This window comes from Amphiura filiformis, chromosome 13 (assembly GCF_039555335.1).
Source record: "Amphiura filiformis chromosome 13, Afil_fr2py, whole genome shotgun sequence".
In the NCBI taxonomy this organism is placed as follows: domain Eukaryota; kingdom Metazoa; phylum Echinodermata; class Ophiuroidea; order Amphilepidida; family Amphiuridae; genus Amphiura; species Amphiura filiformis.
This window is the reverse complement of record NC_092640.1, coordinates 3,619,000-3,639,189: the sequence shown is the minus strand read 5'-3', so window position 1 is coordinate 3,639,189 and position 20,190 is coordinate 3,619,000. Positions and strand designations below refer to the sequence as shown.

Below are 20,190 nucleotides of genomic sequence, written 5' to 3'. Positions count from 1 at the left end.
CTTCTACCTCTAAAAGCATGTAAGCTACATTGATACCGATGCCACCAATAGAACGAGAAGATTTGCCCCTGCATTTTGCATTTTGTTCAATTGTTTTCTCATTGCTTCACAAATGCCAAAAAAAAACCAAAAATATGCAATGGGTGTAGTAACCCCTAAGTAACAGGAAACAATATGTATATTATAACTTGTGTGAATCGATATTATATGCGGTGTCCCCCAAGGTTATATATTGGGACCTCTACTGTTTAGCCTATACTTTATATAAATGATGTTGTTTCCACATATTTTTCACGTATTAAGCTTTAATCTATTTATGGACGACATTACAATTATACTCTTCTCATATTAGCACATTTGTTTGCTTAATTATCAATGAACGAAATGAAATCAGTAATTGGTCAGTGCAAACATATTATCAGTAAATATCAGCAAAACCAATTATATGACACTGAAACCACATACCGTAGAATTCCGTCTAGAAGCATATATGCCTCTAAAAGAGGATTTTTTTAACGAAAGATATGAAATACCAATACCCTTCTCAAAAACATCGCAATAGATTGGTCTTACAAATATATATGTTTGTACAGCCGCCTTTATAAGTAATATAGCTGTTCAAACTCCAAATAACGTTTTTGTTGAGAGTGTCTGCCTCTTGTCTCTTATGTCAAAAAACCTCGTTTAGAGGCATATGCTTGTAGACGGAATTTTACGGTATGACGTCGCGTTCCGGGAACGAAGCTAACATGCCATTTTTGATCTATAACCATGTAATCAACTTTTTCATAGTGGCTTTTGCCCTGGAGTAATTATCTCAGTCAGACCAACAGAGGGCGCAAAAAATGTAAACACATGTCACCTTGCCTATAATTTACACCTTAGAATCTACTGAACATTTGCAATAATTAATGTGCAAAGGTTCGACAAATCAAAGAAACCAATGGTAATCTTTGAAACTTATAAGTTAACAACTATATATGAATGCTTATATATTACTGTCAGTATTCTTATTTCTTTCGTTATTGTTGTCATTGTCATTATTGTGGTCATGATCTTTAGCAGAAGTAAAGCAAGCCAATCTTAAAGACAAACATCCCATCTCACAACAACTTTCTTGTCTTTTCTCTTCGAGCTCTTGGTTTAACTGTAACGGAAACAAAACAATTATGATAAATAGATGGCTAACAGTATACAAATATTGACTGCTATGAGGGGCACAGTTAAAATTATAGGCCCGAGGTGATGTCAAAACCATGACTATGCCCGAAGCGAAGCTGAGGGCATAGTCATGGTTTTGACATCAACGAGGGCCTATAATTTTAACTGTGCCCCGAATATTAAGCAGTCAATATTTGTTTTATATACCAAATCTTAAGATTCTTGTCATCTGTTTGGTTAAAAGCATCGATTTTGGGAAGAGAAATTAATAATTTCAAGGCGAACGGCACAGATCATTACAATCTGCGTTATCCGCGTAATTTTAGCGCGCGAAAACATTAACGCGTGCGTAATATCATTTTACGCTGGGAACAACGCACACGCAGAACTATGCCCGGGGAATAGTTACTTTTGCGGGCATAGTCAAAACTATGCCCGCTCTTTTAACCAATCAGATGACGGGAATCTTTAGATGCGGTATATAATAATAATTATATCATGATTACAGTGTCTTTAGCCGTGTGATAGTTTTTACTATCACATGGCATGAAAAGAAACCATGTGATATCATGATATAAAACAAATATTACATGCCAATATTCGTGTAATAGTAAAAATATATCATTTGGTCAAATTTTGACTGATCTATTTCACTCGGCTACGCCTCGTGAAATAGAGAAGTCAAAATTTGTACTAGCACATTCATAGGCATGTAATATTAGAGAGTAAAGGTATTGTTTTTAGCCCCTGGAGTGCATCTATCGTCTCATATAACACGGGCGACATCAAAAATAACGATGTCGTCCGTGTTATATGAGACGATAGATGCACGACAGCGGCTAAAAACAATACCTTTATTCTCATTCTTAAACACTTCAATTCAAATAAATATATCATACAAATTTTAATCAAATTAAACCTACATTTTGCAAGGAATTACCTAGAGCTTCAAATCGATCAGTCTCGTTGTTGCTGTGCGCCTCCGATTGGTCCAAATAGCGAGTACGCGTATTCTTAAACACTTCAATTCAAATAAAAATATCATACAAATTTTAATCAAATTAAACCTACATTTTGCAAGGAATTACCTAGAGCTTAAAATCGATCAGTCTTGTTGTTGCTGTGCACCTCCGATTGGTCCAAATAGCGAGTACGCGTATCGCGTTGACGCATACGCGCTGACCGGTGTGATATCGTGTCATATCACACGGGTAAAGCTGGGTAAGAACCAATAAGATTGCAGGAACGTTTTTAAGTGTTTAAGAATTGTATAACAGCAACTGACCATTCAAAATAGACTACAGTTTGTCCACATTGAAGTATATACAAAGTAAAGTACGCATTGTATTACACAGTTTCAGCGCGCCGTAATGTCAAAAGGAATTAACACATATCTAGGCGCACACAAATGTATGAGCGTCTTATTACGCGACGCACAATAGGCTTACGCAAAATGTGCGTACCTTACATCGTACTTCAAAGTGGACAAACTGTAACTATTTAGATTCTTTTAAATGTGTTTGGTTGTTTTAACGTATCGATCGATAGTGTTTACTATTTTCTTGCATGTTACAACGTACCTCTGATACCTTGGCCTTCAAGATATCATTTTCTTCAGTTAAGTTATGAATGGGCACTGATTCATTTCGTGCAGAAGAAGGTTTGTTTTGGCGTCTTGATGTCATCATTGATGAGATGCTTTTACCTTCAGGATGTTTCCATACAGACAGAATCTGCAACATAACGCGATAGAGATTGTCACCAGGAAAGTTGTATTATTTGAGAGTGGAGCCACGTGTGCGATCCGCTATTGGTTTATTTCCAGTGACGTAGATTTCTTTTTGACATTGGGGGCGGGGGATGGGGTTGGAAACAATTTCTTGAAGTATAGTGAATCAAGCACCTTTTAGCGACAGCATATTTTAATGGTACAAATGTTCGCGAAGCGCGTGAAAATATTTGCCATATTGAAGCTAAATAATGAAATATGGTGCAAAAGTGGAATAAATTCGCGCGAAGCCGGCAAAAATTCGCACTTTTGGGGCTAAAATGGCCAAATATGAGTTCAATTTGGTCAGAAACCCACATACAGGCGTCAACATTGGGGGTGATGATTGTATGGACCATCCCCCTGGCAATATATGGGGGGGGGGGGGATTTATCCCCCATCCCCCGGGATCTACGCCCATGTATATATCATCTCATTTGTCTTAGAAATCAGTCGAAATATAAAGACGATATGGTCCCATATAATTACCATGATTGCATCAATAACAGACCTTTCCTACAATTGGCTATTTCCTGCCGCTGATGGGGTTAACATTATGTACCACGCCCTTCGCGTCCTCGCTTTCGTTATTTTACAATACGTGATATAGGAGGGGGACATGGTTTTGTTTTGAATTTAGGAAAAGCCATTTTCGGCTATTACACAAAAGAATAGGAATTATGTCCTTTCAAAGTTGGTTTTACTTCAAAATTGGCCAATCAATATCGTTTAAAGCACTTATCGTATATCGAAGAGTATAGCTCTCACCTTCGGAATAAAGATCACAAGCAGTGTTACTGTGTTACAGAAGATGATGATTCCAGAGATAAATAGGTACAATGCTTTCGGGTCATCACCAATAAGAAAGCTGACGGTCACTCCAATTGTACACAGGATGATCACATTATAAACACTGATGCCTATAAACTTGCTGTCGTTGAGGGCGGCAATAGCTACCTGAAAGGTATAATGGTTAAGATAAAAAACAACAACAAAAATCTCAAACAACACGACACAAAAAGAAAGTCACTTATGTACCCAGTCATAAATCTAAATCAGCTCATGTTATGACAATATGAATGCAACGGAGGTGCACAGATACTTTTCTTGTATGCATATCCAATTTGATATCACATTTGTTACCAAAAGCTCTAGATTTTTACCAGTAAATTAAATTTGGTGTATTTATAAAAGTTGCAAATTACAAAGGAGCACGCAGAGGTAAATGGCAGAGTGCGACATGACATAGCCCGAAATGACCGCTAGTTATTATCGATCGCACCATACCCGCGTGTACAGCAGCAAAGCATTATAACAATTCATGCGTTTCAAATTATTCTGTATTTCACATACTACCTGTGATTCCTTCCTTTTTTGCTCCCGTCTACTCAGCTAGTGGAGGCACACGCGAAGCACGGGCATCTCACTAGTGCTACATAATTCATGGAATATTTTACTATGCCTACCTTTCGCGTTTCCCATGCTAGAAAAGCACCAAATATCAGAAGAATTCCTTTGTAGATATAGAGGGCTAGTAACCAGTAAATAATGTAGTCACTTTCGCATAGTTCAATGTATGGGGATATAAGCTGATTCGGAGTTGCAGGATCGTCCTGACGATAAAACAGAGAAAAGTATAGCTTAATAACTATTTCTCTGAAAAAGTACTTTGTGTTTCTTTCACCGTTTGACTTGAACTTATTTCAGATAATTACTGAAGTTATAGAATAATTTATCTCTCCCCATTATATTAACGTTCATAATGCTATGATGCATGCACTATGAGCTGTGCATTCGGGTACCTGACAAAATGATGTTGATGAAACCATTACTATTAATTACTACTAATACGGACTCAGTAAAAATGCAGTTGCTCAAAGTCAATTAAAATCAAAACAACATGAAAATCACGTGTTTCACCACTTCCTTTACAGTATACTAACAATAGTCTTCCACATGTCCGCTGCTCTCCTTAAGATGGCAGTCACACCTAATGAGTCAAATGGGCAAGTTTTGCCTCTGTTGCCCGATAAATCATAAAAACACAATTTTTTTTTTAATCGCTACACTCGCAAAGTGCACATTTGTAGGGATGGGGGGGGGGGGGGGGGTGGGCGAAAGCCCCGGCGAAAGCAACCACACGAATGCCAAACAATTCTGCAAGGTGTTCTGTCAATAATTACTGTAAAGAAAATGGTTAAACATGTGATTTTCATGTTGTTTTGATTTTTACTCGGCTCTTAAATATAGCCAACTGTCCTTATTAATGGTAACACATCCGTGATTTTACAGTTGTGGCAGGAGTCAGGACAACATATTGTGCAGCTATTAACTAGAGTCTTTTGACCAAATACCTCATGCTTTTTCATCAAATGGCATTTTTCAAACTGTTTGCTTTATTTTGATACACACTGTTTTAATATGTTTTGTCATAAGAAAATATTCTAGCTTACCCTTGTGTGCAATTGCCTCACGGCTATCTTCATTGGATCAACTACTTGCCATGCGATGAGGATGACAACATCAATTAGCAATAACACCGCCACCATCTTAAACAACAGTTGATCAGTAATCACCTAATTAAGAAATATATGATCATAATGAAGCGGCCATTTAAAAGTCAACCTTAACCCTCTTCAAGAACAAAATGAGCAATATTATTTGGCAAAATTATCTTTCTTGACGTACTGCATGATATGGGTAGTATCTTACCGGAAACCGAAGGGTGAGTATTTAAAAGTAGTAAAGTATCGAGTGAACAATCACACAATACGAACTGATGGTCGGGTACGCCGTCGGACGTGTATAAAATTGTCAAGCTTTCGTCAGATTAACTCTGACTTCTTCAACAATATTGGGGCAGAGCTCATACAGAGCTCCAAATCATTTGGTCCTGAAGAAGTCAGAGGTAAAGGTGTGAAGGGGGTTGAAAAAGATGGAACCTCGGACATCAAAATTTTTTGATCCCACTTTTATGGTCTAAATTTTTACTGATTTTTTGAAGCAGGAGGAAACCGGAGACCCCGGAGAAAACCTGCGAGAGCGAGCATGGAAACGGGATAAATCAAATGCACATACAGTCATTGGACACGGTCGGGGCTTGAACCTGGGACGTCAGTGGTGCAAGGCGAGGGAACTACCGCTGCACCAACTCTCTCACTTGATCTCCCTTCATACCCATATCTGGCAAACCCCATCAGAGTATTTTTGACACTTCCTAATCATGCTAATGCTGGAGAGAACTTGGCAGTTTTATACTTGTCCGACGGCATACCCGACGAAACCCTCAACTTGCATCATTAAGGCTACTTATTTGTTTTTGCGTACAGTATAGATGGTCTGGAAGATTTACTTTATCATAATAAAAAAGTATTGAAAGAGATCATATTGGAGTAAAAATTGTAGTGTAATGAATGACTGACGTAATTGTAAACAATACTTTTTTTTGTGGTCCATCAAAAAATAAACCTTTTATATCTATTTTAAATTTAGTTTCAGTACGTCAAAAAGGATTCAAAAACACGTATCATGGTCTTTTTTCCACTGTGTGCCCCTATAAAACCACGCCTAGTAATTGCTTTATCCTTTTATTTTTGGTATAATGCTACAAACCGATCACAGAAATAATGTTGCTATTTATCAGAACCACCACTAGTAGCCCGCCCAGGTCATTTTCAGTATTTTGCCATTTTCTCAAAACTGCAAAAATTACGATATGGTAATTTCTCATTCCACGGATATTTCAGATCAGTATTACTTTAAACGTTGCATAATATAGCTCCTCCAAAGATTAATTAAACAAAATGAAAATGCATACCTTTCTTTTCGGACTTTTGAAAGCTGCTATCTGATATACTCGCCACGTCTTACTAAACATGGAACCAAAAGACAATACAAACCCAACAGACAACGCCCACACATTCAGCTGATTTTTTAGAAAAGAAAAGGAATATGGTAGGTTTAATAATTATGAAGATATAATTTTATATGTAACATTCAAGTAAACGTTTGAAAAATTGCATGCGTAATATTACTTCTTTTCAAGATTTAACTGTAGTGAAATTATATGCATGTCATCATTTTCTTACCTGACAACAAACCGTCTTGGAATTATAACTGATCGATTGCGTATCGACACCACTGAAGAATATACCTGTGTATACAATCATTCCTCCAGTAATGATTAAGTTGTTGAGGTTTGGACTTGAAAGCTTGACGTATCTGTTAAAAGCATTTAAAAAATGATTAAAAAAATTATAGCCATTACAATGGTTTATTGTTTCATTTGCGATGTCATATTTGTATGGTTAAATTCAATATAGAACTACATTGATCCTGTGGAAGGCAATATTTCTAAATAATTCACAAACTTTTGATTCAATAACAATGATTCGTCGTAGTCAGGGGCGTAGCAAGTGGGAGGATAGGGTGGACGAAGTGTGTTTGGGATAGGGACCCACCCATAAACATGGTAAAATCTTTACTCATAGGCTAAAATACTAAATAAGTAAAAGGACCACTCAAAACAATTAATATAAAAATCGTACTCTTAGCCCTTGGCTCGGGAGATAAGAAACTGTTTTTTAAAATCTCATTAACAGATAAAAAACCTATTAAAGGACTGAGCACCATAACCAGTGATCTCTCCAACTACACAGTCTGGCAGTCCATTCCAAATATGGAACGCAACCTCAGATGACAATATTTATTCATTTGTCAATGTAACGAAGCAACATACCCACACACTTTCATCTTACCGTTGCTCTCGGAATTTGATATTAAATACGAGAAATCCTATAGCCAGTAGAATCCCCAGACACGCCAAAGTGCACATCGATATGAATATGGCTGCTCCAACGGTTTCCTGGCGAATAACAATGGTAATCTCAACTTCTGGGGTGTGATCGAGCGGTACCTGCCCACCTAAACATCAAAACAACACGACAATTATATTCTTAATGAAGCACAAATCAACGCACAAAATGGATTTCTTTTGCAAATTTACTTCTTTATAACATAAAATCAGCAGGTTTAGTAAAGCCAATTTTGATATCCTTTGTCGGGTGCCTTATTTGGCACATAATCTGAGTTCATTCTTTTCAAAATGTATACTTTTTGGTAATTTTACCACCCCACCCCTTTGGAATATAACAAAGACGAATTACCTGCTTATAAATCTGAATAGATTTATGTCAATAAAAACCTGTTAGCTTGTTTACATGTAGGTATCATTACCTGGAAACACTAGGTCACTTGTCCATTGCAACGGATCTTGCATATTCAGTGGATTAAAGTCACCAATCTGATGGTCTAAAAGATCTTAAGAAAGGATCAACGGAAATCACATTGAATATTTCTTAACAATAAGGCGAGGCGGAGGGGAGCATGACCGATTTTTGGACTCAAATATTGAGACAAATAAAGCTGACCAACATGGAATGGTATGGGTTATATAAGGAACATACCAAGGTTTGATATATAGGGGTGTCATTTCCGCCCCAATGTGCGTGATTGTTCTCGGTAGAAGGAAAACGCCCCAAACGTTTGTTTTGATATTTTATTGGTCTTGACTCAAGAACCGAAAGACCTATTAAAATATAAATGCGATAATTGGCTTCCTTGACTCATTTCTTACATGTATAAGATCAATGCATTGATATTAAAACATACGCTGCAGTTAAGGGCTGGGGTATGAACGTTTGGACAGTATTTATTTTGGGACATTAGAGCACATCAGACATATCGAATTGCATTCTGAATATGAAAAATGTCATTCTGATATCAAATAATTTTGATTTTTGAAATTCGCAATTTAATACACATTTTATGGCAAATCATTAAAATTGATATTTTTGATATTTAACAGTACTTGAAGTAAACTTTATAAATCTGATGATTTATACTTAAAGTGTATGTAGGTGGGATGAAAAGCCGACGATCAATTGAAAATTTTGACCTTTCGTATTGAAGATATGGATTTTTTCCCAAAACACCAAAAAAAATTAGGTCTTTTTGGGAAAAAATCCATATCTTCAATATGAAAGGTCAAAATTTTCAATTGACCGTCGGCTTTTTCCTCCCTGCTACATACACTTTAAGAATATATCATTAGATTTATATAATTTACTTCGAGGACTGTTATATATCAAAAATTTGAAAAATATCAAATTTTTATAATTTGTCATCAAATTTGTATTATATTGTGATTTTTTAAAAATGAAAATTATTTGATATCAGAAAGACATGCTTCGTATTCAGAATGCAATTCGATAGGTCTGAGGTGCTCTCATGTCCCACAAAAAAATACTGTCGAAACGCAATAAACGCTCATTTTGGATCCCTTAAATGACTAAAGCAGGAAAAATATGGCCCTTGCTTTCCCACTCGCCTAAAGTCACACGTGTAAAGAAGCTTAAATGTGAAAGGTTTTGTATTAATGGATTTTGCACTACTACAAATCTATTGAAAACTCGGTCGTTTTAAGTATTGAGTTTCAGGGTTTGTTTTGGTTTTAATCACGTGGTTTCCTATTATCCTGCCTAAGCTCTTAACTGACGTCATTACTAGTGTAATGTAATTCTAGTTCAAATTTAAGTCGAAATCAACTTACTGTAATCATTTATACCATTTGAAGGGTCATAAGAAGCCATAATTATTGTAAAAATCCCGTATTCAGTGGAATTGAACTTATACATTTAATTATTTAAAGGTTTGTATGTTGATAAAACTAGCATATTGTGTGTGTTGAATTATAAAACAAGAAACTATGTGGGTATTGCGAGGCAACGGGAATAGAGATACTATAGTCATACATGGTAGATTGATAATATGCATATTCAATTTTTAGTTTGAGACACATGTTGATAAGAATGACTGCATTTCTGTTGTGGTACTTATGATCCTCTGTAAAGCTGGGCCTCATGATAATGGCAGGCTATTTATTCAGCCGGCATACATGATGGATCAAAGGGGGATCGATAGCGCATTATTACATGGCTATAATACCATGTTTAAAGTAGTTATCTTACCTTCACGAAGTTGATGTATGATGGAAATTCCAACACGGTCCCCCTTTTCAAACTTTACAGGACCCTTGACGAAACAAAATAAATAAATAAATTGTAAAGTTAAAGTATCCCGGGGGTGTGGTGAAGAAGGGGGAGGTTGATAAAAGACGACAAACTACAAAATGTCAATAACCATTAGGGTTGTCCGGCAGGGCTACAAAAAACAATAGCCATCAAAGTTGCTGTACAGCAAAGAAACAATAACGATCAAACTTAAACTATAAATTAGCCCCCGATAGAGGGCCATGCCTGAAGAATGAGGGAAATTATAAAAAAAAATGAAATGGGCGATGGGCTGTCTTTAAGTATGAAATGTAGGACGGGCTCGTTCGCAACGAAATCCCGTGACGGTCGTCGGCACACCACCAATAGAGGGAGCACACCACTAAATCAATGCGCCATTTGTGCAACCCTACTGAGTTCCGGTAAAATACAGAAAGTTTTTGAGGTATAATGGGCTGCTCTTTGGACTAATAATCAGAAAGAGTAGCGAATTATAGCTTAAATAAAAGTGTAAAGCCTGTGCATGAATTTGAATCACTAAAAAAGTCGCATTTTTATAATTATCGAGAAAATAGGTCCACGTATTAAAAAATGGGCAGAAACGGGTTTACAGTCATGAGAGCATGTCAAAAACAGTGAGGGCGCTGTTTAGCGGCTCCTACCGGGAAAACGAGACGGAAGACTACCCATACATTGAAACATATGTTAAACTTTCATCGATTTGCAATCGACTGGTTATCCTTAAATTTCTCAGAAAGCGCCGAAAAGGCCTCAAAACGAGCAAATAAAACTGGTGTTTTTACACGTATTTCAATGGGGCAATTATTTAGTGGTGTGCGCCCTTCGAAGGGCCTAGGAGTAAAACCGTGCTTTTCAGAGATTCAGCCAAAATTGAAATGGCTTTTGATTAAATTGCAGTTTTTTCGATTTAAATAGATAGTTTATATGTTAGTGAATATATTTAATGCGTTTTAGATGCAAGTCGCGCTAAGATTATTCCCCCAGAGGCCTTCAAAGTTCAAGAAATTGCCACAAATTGTGTGAAAACAAGATTTCTTGGATTTAACGCAATTTGGGCTTAAGGTGACAAATCGGTGCGTGCCTTTTAAAGCTGCCAAATCTTGGTTTTATATGGGCGGGGGGGTGATTGTTATAAATCATTAACAGTAGACCCATGCAATTGTGAAACGTGATTTACTCTCATTTAAAACCGAATTTCATCAGATGGAAGGTCAAAAACTATCTAGAGAATTGGAATTTAATGCAAATATAGAAGAGTAAGCATGAATGGTCAAAATGTTGAAAATTTGCCTATTTTCGGAATCCACCATGTAACTTTGAAAGGGAATTTCTCTTAAAGTGAATGTCACAGAGCAATTCTGTTTCGAGCGTTTTACTCAAAACATTTTATATTTCAAGAAAAAGATAAAAGAATTAAATTTTATGAACATCAGAAACCCTTGAAGGGAGCACACCACTAAATCAATGCGCCATTTGTGCAACCCTACTGAGTTCCGGTAAAATACAGAAAGTTTTTGAGGTATAATGGGCTGCTCTTTGGACTAATAATCAGAAAGAGTAGCGAATTATAGCTTAAATAAAAGTGTAAAGCCTGTGCATGAATTTGAATCACTAAACAAGTCGCATTTTTATAATTATCGAGAAAATAGGTCCGCGTATTAAAAAATGGGCAGAAACGGGTTTACAGTCATGAGAGCATGTCAAAAACAGTAAGGGCGCTGTTTAGCGGCTCCTACCGGGAAAACGAGACGGAAGACTACCCATACATTGAAACATATGTTAAACTTTCATCGATTTGCAATCGACTGGTTATCCTTAAATTTCTCAGAAAGCGCCGAAAAGGCCTCAAAACGAGCAAATAAAACTGGTGTTTTACACGTATTTCAATGGGGCAATTATTTAGTGGTGTGCGCCCTAGACCCATTCCTTACCTAGAGACAGCCAGTCGCCCATTTCAGTCACCTTGCTCTCGTGCAACCGAACATCGGTAATCAGGGCATTTACTATATTAGAGTCGTTACCGCAGAAGTCTGCGGCCTCAGCCCTGCCAAGCTTGCGGCCTTCATGTTTTAAGCCCCGGAAACGTTTTTTTAATTTACAAAATATTGCGTTACGTTAATATTTTTTCTTTTAAATTTAAAAACCTTGCGTAACCGTAAAAAAACTGAAAAACAAAGATGGCGCTATCACTGCACTAAAATGCTTCATATGATTATTTTAATTCCAGTTGCAGAATGATTCATATGATTTTTATAAGAAGGTTGAGAAAATACAAACGGACATTATACTTGAACTCGCTTGTAGTGCTTTAACATGTATGGATTTTGTTAATGCAGCTATATAAATGATACTCAGGCCTCATGTGTATATATCGTCGGCCGTATCACATACTGACGTATTCGACATTTTAAACATTTTTTTGAAAATTGGTATGCTAGTTTGTTATGTTCTACTCTATATATTCGCCAAAAACTAGTAAGATATTAATTAATTTAATTATGTCGTATTTACAAAACCTTGAAATGTCTGCATCACATAACGACGTATTTGCCGATCACCTATACTGCCCAAGCCCAGTATATCATATCTGCAATTTGAAGAATTTGCCGTTTCACATACTGACGTATTGGCGCGACTCTGTCATTGCACGGCAAAATTGCTATTTTGTCCTTTTCACATACTGACGTATTTGTGTGACGTATTGTCATTTGAACGGCGAAATTGACATTAGTCCTTTTCACATAGTGACGTATTTTATTTAATATTGATTTTTTGCATAAGTTATGCTCTGATAGTGATAAGTGAATTATATTGAAAATATGGTATATTTGCATTACTGTTAACCTGGTTTTAATCGACAATAATATTTTAATCAAGATTATGCAGCAAATGAAAATCGCTAGATTTTCAAGTTCCATTTACTCGAAATGCGTATTTGCAAAATTAATACGTTAGTATGTGATAAGGCCGACGATATGCTGGGTATGTTCAGAAGTAACTGGAAATATACTCAATTGAATTCTGCTTAGGAAGGAAAATTGTAATTTTTCTCTACTTCATACTTAACATATATCGCTATTTTAATAATAATTCTTTTCACTGTCATTCCAAGGAAAAACACCTGTGCCAAGCTTTCGAGGAATACCATCGTCATCTCCTTATCATCGTAAGTAAAATCTTCTAATCTGCGGACACGTCCATCTGGAAAGGTGGTAGCTTTGAATGTGTTTACACTTGCATTAAGTGCCAATGCAATAGCCCAAGCTGTGTCGTACCCATACGGGTGGTCAGCGTTGAACGTTAGATGACTATAATTTGGGTTGTTAGCCAGTTGATCTTTTACATACTCGTCATATTCGCTGGGAGTCTGTAGAAAAAAACCCCAGTTTAGTTTGTATAGTTTCTTACTTGATGCACGTGTACATTTTATTAGGATACTACCGAAGTTAATATTTCCCGTTTGGCTGTACTAAACTTTGGTTTGGGTAGGGATGTGCGATTGGCAGGGCCGGATATACCATTGCGCCAGATGAACCCGGGCCCAGCCCAGGCCCCCCCATGTAAATCCGACCCTGGCGACTGGGACTCCGAAAAACTAACCAAATTTGTCGAAAAATTGGCCCAAAATTCAGTCCCATACAATTGCTACATGAGACCCATTTAACACATTCTAAAGAAGGGCAACCCACTTGAAGCCGGCTTGAAGCTGTAGGAATAAAACCACAAGCATAACTTACCACATTTCCAACAGTCATGTCATTGGTACTTGACAATGATTGGCTACGAATCCCGATGTAATATGAGCCCCCAACGGCTGCCGTAAGCTCTTCTTGTGTACAGTCCACTTGTCCAAGGTCTAATTCCCACCATTTGTTCTGGTACCAACCGTCAATCATCCACACATAACCATCACCAGTCATATTTAACTTATAGGCCTAGAAATTGAACGATTTTACATAAAAAGCGAAACAAATGTTGTTGGTAAACAAGGATACGATTGGATAAAATAATAATACGACATCACTCTAAATTCCCCTGTAATTCCAATAGTTTTGTTTTGGTATTGAAAAGGAAGAATATCTTATTATTTTCTTTATTGTTTAACCCGTGTTTTAACTGAGACATGTACTGTTTAATATTAAAATGCATTGGCAAGACTGTATCCCAGCCAACATTATTTTACGCTTGCTTGGACTAAGTTCGTTCTACAGACAGGATTGTAACTCTATTGTACATAAATGTTATGTTTTTTTAGAAACATTCACTTCTATCTGAAATGATGCGGCCTTGGAGGGTATTTTAAACTGCATTCTATCACCCATGTTACACGTAGACAAAAGAATGATGACTGTTTACAACACAAAAGAATCTAACATCGAATTTTAAGCAGCTTTAATGCACCCAATTGGGCAGTCACAACACCAGTTTGGTGCTGCGGGGTCCCAGTAATGGCCGGCCAAATCCTGACCATGACTTGGCTCGTTGGATTCGTCTATACGTGTTAGGAAGCGATTACTTATTCGAATAGACAAAAGTACAGGACCCTGCAAGTAGGTCCTTCATGGGAGAATCAACGCACCTCACAGAAGACTTTCTGAGCCTGGTCAGTATACATCAATGCAACTATTATCTTTGCATCGTGTTTCTGCAATTACAAAGGAGATGAAAATAACAAATATTCATTTTCACCAATATGGTATAGTGTTAAACTAAAAAAGGGAACGTACGTGTATATATGGAACTACGTTGAACATGTTAACGATAAAAATGTATTGGGCTATTCAAAATGAAATCCATACACCCTGTGGAAGAATTGACCTTAATCTCCCACACATGTGGTGTAGATTTCAAATGGATTCACGCACATAGTGCAGTTATACTGCACAGCAAACATGATTCGACCTTTGCAGTACTTAAACCTGGTTAACAGAAAACTATTCCGTCAAAATCAATCGATAAAGTCTAGTCTATCCTCCACATTGAATGGTGGACTGCACTAATATGGCACTTGCTGATCAATAATCACCCACTTGAAATCCCTGACTCGCTGCAATGACCAAAGTTATGGACAGATATGGGAGCTGTTTTTGCTGTTACCTGTCATTTACATTAGGGTGGTACGAACATTTGCAGATGCCTCACACAGTTGGTAGCCTACATGTAATGTATACATTATTCTTGATTGACAGCAAGTACAAAAAATATCCGTCAAGTGGTTTAGCTTTAATGCCCTTCGGAAGAGAGCGGTCTACAAGTGAGTGATAGTCACTAAAAGTTGCATTCAATTTACACAGGGAATTTGGCAGGCCATGCCGTGCCCTACTTACTAAAACATGCGCATATTTCCAAATATCTAAATTAGCTAAAAATGTAGGACATGTTACAAAACTGTATTTCCTAGAATTTCAGAGAGTACAATAAATATTGGCCGGTTATTTTTCACACAGTGACGATAACTAGGAAATGCCCTATACCTCTAACATACACTGTTTGTAGAGGTCACATCTCAATGGTGAGAGAACTGTGTATTGTGTATAGGAAAATGAACAGCAACTGCAGTATGATTCGTGTCTTCCAAAGGGGTGTGTGGATTTCAACTGGAATAGCCCAATTAAGCATACCTTGAGACTCTCCACTTGATTTTTGGGATTGTCGACGAAACTTTCGGAAGTAATCAAAGTAATATTTGCTTCTTTTAGTCTGCTTACCATATCATCCACCGTCTGAAATTAACAACATTCAAAATGTGAAATAATGTTGACCCATGTGCATAATATAGAGTTAAAAAGTATAATAAAAAATGTTATCCTTATAGCGATGTCACACGTACATCGTTGCATTTGGCCACAAGGGCTCATGTAAGAAAAGATGCAGAGATTAATGTTTCATTTTGGTCCATTCTAACTCTCAAAAGTATACCGAATGCGATCTCTTTTCATGCCTGTGTGGTACCAATTAATACATTCTAGAATGGGATGATATAATGCACTGATTTGAAAACATACCGTGTTACCAATAACGTATTTCTTTGAACAAGTTCATTTGGATTGTTAGATTTATCTGTTAACATTGTTTGTTTTATGCAAATCCAAGAAAAATGAAGATGTTAAACTCACATTTTAGTGACGTTTCACTACTACACTAGTGGTTTCATCAGATTGGCAACTCATCACATCTGACTGCTTCTTTTTATAGGCAACAGGAACAGCTACAGAGGGCGTGATGAGTTGGTCAAAGATGTTGTTGAGTGAGTAGGCCCCCTCGTCCCTTCGGAGAAATTTGAAACGATTCCCTACACAAGAGACAGCCGCACGTCATCTATCACAGACATTCACAAGTCAGCTATCACTGATCATGTTGCCTCTACTAATCATTCCATCAATTGGGAGGACTCAAAAGTCATCGATAGAGAACTAGAAGCTGACAAGACCACTAGGTGGCTGGATACACCGAAAAGGAAAAGACACTCTAAACAAGGACGAGGGGGCTTACTCACTCAACAACATCTTTGACCAACTCATCATGCCCTCTATAGAAGTTCCTGTTGCCTATAAAAGGAAGCAGTCAGATGTGATGAGTTGCCAGTCTGATGAAACCACTAGTGTAGGGGTGAAACGTCACTAAAATGTAAGTTTAACATCTTCATTTTTCTTGGATTTGCATAAAACGAACAATGTTAACAGCAATAACGCATTTATTGTGCAATTAATACATTGACTTACTAATGAAAATAATTCGTAATTTTCATGTATTGTGGCTACCCTTGTCCAGCCAAATTTCTTCATAATTGCTACACGTGCTGGATTGAAAGACTGTTCTGCGGGCCGAGTTCTGTAGAATAGTGGATACGTAACACGATTGGACAGCCCCGGGGAGCTTGATGTAGGAGATACCTGCAAACAACGCATTATCGTTTGATTAAATCATCAATTGCGAATTGGTAAAAAAACACTAACAGCAATGTCATAATTTATGTCAAACCAGCTTTTAGACTAATGACATTCACCACAAAGGCCAGTGGCGTAGCATGGGTCATCACATTTGGGGGGTGGGGGGGGGGGGGCACATACCAAGTAGGGGGGGGGGCGGGCACACAAGCCATTTTTGGCAATTTTCCTATGGGATTTTCAAATTTCAGATCGATTGGGGGTTGGCCCCCCGTGCCCCTATGACGCTACGCCACTGGACAAAGATAGCTCATAATTGACTGCAAGCATTTTTGGCCTTGATAATGTAACTATGTTTGACATAGTATTTGTATTATAAAAGTACTAATATGTAAAAAGGATAGAAGGAAAGTTTCAATTATTCAATTACAGTTCCAATAAATATGTTTATTTACAACTTGGTCAGATAATTATCTTGCCATAACTTATTATCAGCATTATGTTAACATGTCAAGATAAATACCACGTTAAATCAACTTAACAAAAATGGATGTTGACATGTTGAAGATAATTAACATGCCAAGTCGACTTAGTAAAATGGATGTCGACATATTAAAAGCAGATTATTATATGTATATGTTGCGGTTTCAAATTACATTAAGGTTACTGTTTTACATTAAGGTTACTCTTGGTTTCTTGCCCTGCGGGGCCATCATATTAGGATCCCACTTGGAATGTTTAGTCGTCATATGGGGTAGCCGGCCATGCGGCCTTGATGTTTCTTTTTTTTATACTAAAAGTATCATTTTTGACCTTGATAATATAACTAGAAAGTTTGACATAATATTTTTTATTCCAAACGTATTAATATGTAAAAAGAGGATAGAAGGAAAGTTTGATAAATTATAAATAAAGCAATTCATACAGCTTCCAATTAATATGATTATCTTGCCATGATGACTTATAAATATTATCAGCATTATGGTAACATATCAAGATTCATTATCAAGCCAAATCAACTTAGCAAAATGGAGTTGACATTGTAAGATAAATTAACATGCCAAGTCGATTTAGTAAAAATGGATGTCGATATATTAAAAGTAGAATATATATACTTTGTGGTGTCAAATTACATTAAGGTTACCGTTTTACATAAGGCTACTCTTGCTTTCTTGAAAATTCTTGCCCAGTGGGCCCTTATATTGGGATCCCACTTGGAATGTTTAATTGTCGTATGAGAGTCGCCGGCCCTGCGGCCTTGATGGGTTTTTTTTAATACTAAACAATGGTAAAGGTGTCGTGTTTTATTCTCTACTCTGACCAATTCTACTCTGACTAATAACTTACTGATATCAGATTCCAATAGTGTGCAGTACCAGCGATAGCCTCTGAGCCAACAGAACAGGCTCCGCCTAAAATCATTATTTTCTGTGGTTCACGGTATATCTGATCGAAGAACACTCGGCTGCTCAAACCTGGACTACACTGAGATACCATAAAAATTAATTCAATAAAAATGTAAAAGATATGAACACAGGTGTACACGAAACGTACGCAGAACCACAAACCTGCAAACATATCAGGCCTGGGTGCATTATAGGGCTAACACACATCCAACTTTAAAAGTTATTTAGGTGAAGGTAAAAGGAAAGTCAAAACCTCAATTATGTTTAGAAGTTTAGAAGTTTTGAGTCGCGTCAGGATCAAATATCGTGGGTCAAGGTTTTTTAGTCAAAAGACGTACGCCTTGAGGCACGTCGAGATTTCTCGAGATGAATTGACGCGCTCGTGGTCAAACGACACACGGTACATGTTTATGAGGCGCGTCAAGATTTCCGCTGTAATTTTACAAACGACACGCCCAAGAGACTTTTGAGACGAGTTAGGATTTTCCGAATTAATTACACACGCATGCGGATCACTTGCAAGAGTTTGTGATGCACCAGACGTTTTCTCTACAGTACTTATGGATGCATGTGTCCATTGACAGGATACAGGTTATATTTCCAGATCTAGCCATTTAAATAAGAAACCTACATTGGGAAATGAGTCAAGGAAGCCAATAATCGCATTATATTTAAAGAGGTCTTGTGGTTCTTGAATTACGCCCAATAATATATCAAAACGAAAAGTGTTGGGCGTTTGCTCTCCTGAGAAAATTCATACACATGAGATTTCCTTTATTTGACCCATACCATTCCTCTTGTGTGAGGGTGTGTCCGTTTGTTATTTTTAAATATTTGGGTGCTAACACTACTGCAGGTCATGCTTACCTCCGACTCGCTTTAAAGTAAGTGTCCGCCAATCACAACATTAAGTCTTTTATGTTAGAAAAATAATTATCAAGCACGAATCACATGGTTTTATTTTAAACAAACTCATATTAACCATAAAATCGAATAAAAACAGCAATCTCTCAACAGGCGATATTCAAAATTCCCGGGCCGAAATTTCTAGAGCAATGACGTCATGGTTATTTGTGCTCATTTGTCGTCAGGCTTCATTGAATTATTGGGACGTCATTGCTCTAGACAATTTCGGCGCGGGAATTTTGAATATCGCGTGTTGAGAGATGGCTGTTTTTATTGGTTTTTATGGTTAATATGAGTTTGTTTGAAATAAAACCATGTGATTAATGCTTGATAATTATTTTTCTAACATATAAGACATAATATTGTGTTTGCCGAACACTTCCTTTAAGTAATTAATTATTATTAATATAAGCATGATAAGTGATCAATCTAAATCTTGTGTCCCATATTGAACTTACCTGAGTATCATTCCATACAATCCTGAGGTCATATTCAGAAAGCAAATCTTCTCTGGCGTTGATCTGTTCTAAGGCATAATCTATCCCTGGAACCAGCCCGCTTGCATCCCACCCTCCACTGAATGAAAGTAGGCCACCTATATACAGCGGTATCTTGGTCTCACCATCTGGTTCATGGAAACACATTGTACCGATAGAAAACATTAATTTGATTCCAGTAGTCGAAGACAATGCCCTTATGGGTGTGAACAAGGTCGTAAATTGGGTGGGGGATACGGCCCACACCTTTCAAAGTGAGGGGGACACATTATCAAATGTCACCCACACACTTTGGTACGTTATAAAGTCACAAGCACAGGTTGTTTTGTAGAATCGAGAGAGTTGTCTTAAAATCTGGACACCAGATTTCATGTTTCTTCCTTAACTTTTGCTTGAATTTATGTTGATTTTTGGATATGTTGGATGTGCAAAATGCTTTTGAACTTAGCAGGTACGGAACTACGAGTCTTCATA

The 20,190-nt window shown here is 37.1% G+C and overlaps 1 protein-coding gene across 2 annotated transcripts in view; it reads right to left on the bottom strand.

Annotated features, from left to right (window-relative positions):
- LOC140167902 (gamma-aminobutyric acid type B receptor subunit 2-like) overlaps positions 1 to 20,190 on the bottom strand; it is an 87,446-nt gene that overhangs the window by 61,106 nt on the left and 6,150 nt on the right. The window contains exons 2-18 of one of the 2 annotated variants that reach the window (XM_072191191.1): positions 19,678 to 19,844; positions 18,255 to 18,392; positions 16,743 to 16,913; positions 15,642 to 15,743; positions 14,600 to 14,665; positions 13,758 to 13,955; positions 13,121 to 13,387; positions 9,958 to 10,021; positions 8,165 to 8,248; positions 7,687 to 7,852; positions 7,018 to 7,150; positions 6,747 to 6,854; positions 5,383 to 5,505; positions 4,396 to 4,542; positions 3,698 to 3,886; positions 2,742 to 2,894; positions 205 to 1,147 (exon numbers count right to left, since the gene is read on the bottom strand). In XM_072191191.1, coding sequence (XP_072047292.1) covers positions 989 to 1,147; positions 2,742 to 2,894; positions 3,698 to 3,886; positions 4,396 to 4,542; positions 5,383 to 5,505; positions 6,747 to 6,854; positions 7,018 to 7,150; positions 7,687 to 7,852; positions 8,165 to 8,248; positions 9,958 to 10,021; positions 13,121 to 13,387; positions 13,758 to 13,955; positions 14,600 to 14,665; positions 15,642 to 15,743; positions 16,743 to 16,913; positions 18,255 to 18,392; positions 19,678 to 19,844 — 2,435 coding nt within the window. In that variant the 3' untranslated portion in view covers positions 205 to 988. Of the gene's footprint in view, positions 1 to 204; positions 1,148 to 2,741; positions 2,895 to 3,697; positions 3,887 to 4,395; positions 4,543 to 5,382; positions 5,506 to 6,746; positions 6,855 to 7,017; positions 7,151 to 7,686; positions 7,853 to 8,164; positions 8,249 to 9,957; positions 10,022 to 13,120; positions 13,388 to 13,757; positions 13,956 to 14,599; positions 14,666 to 15,641; positions 15,744 to 16,742; positions 16,914 to 18,254; positions 18,393 to 19,677; positions 19,845 to 20,190 lie in introns of those variants that run through there. The other variant, XM_072191190.1, reaches the window with a different exon arrangement.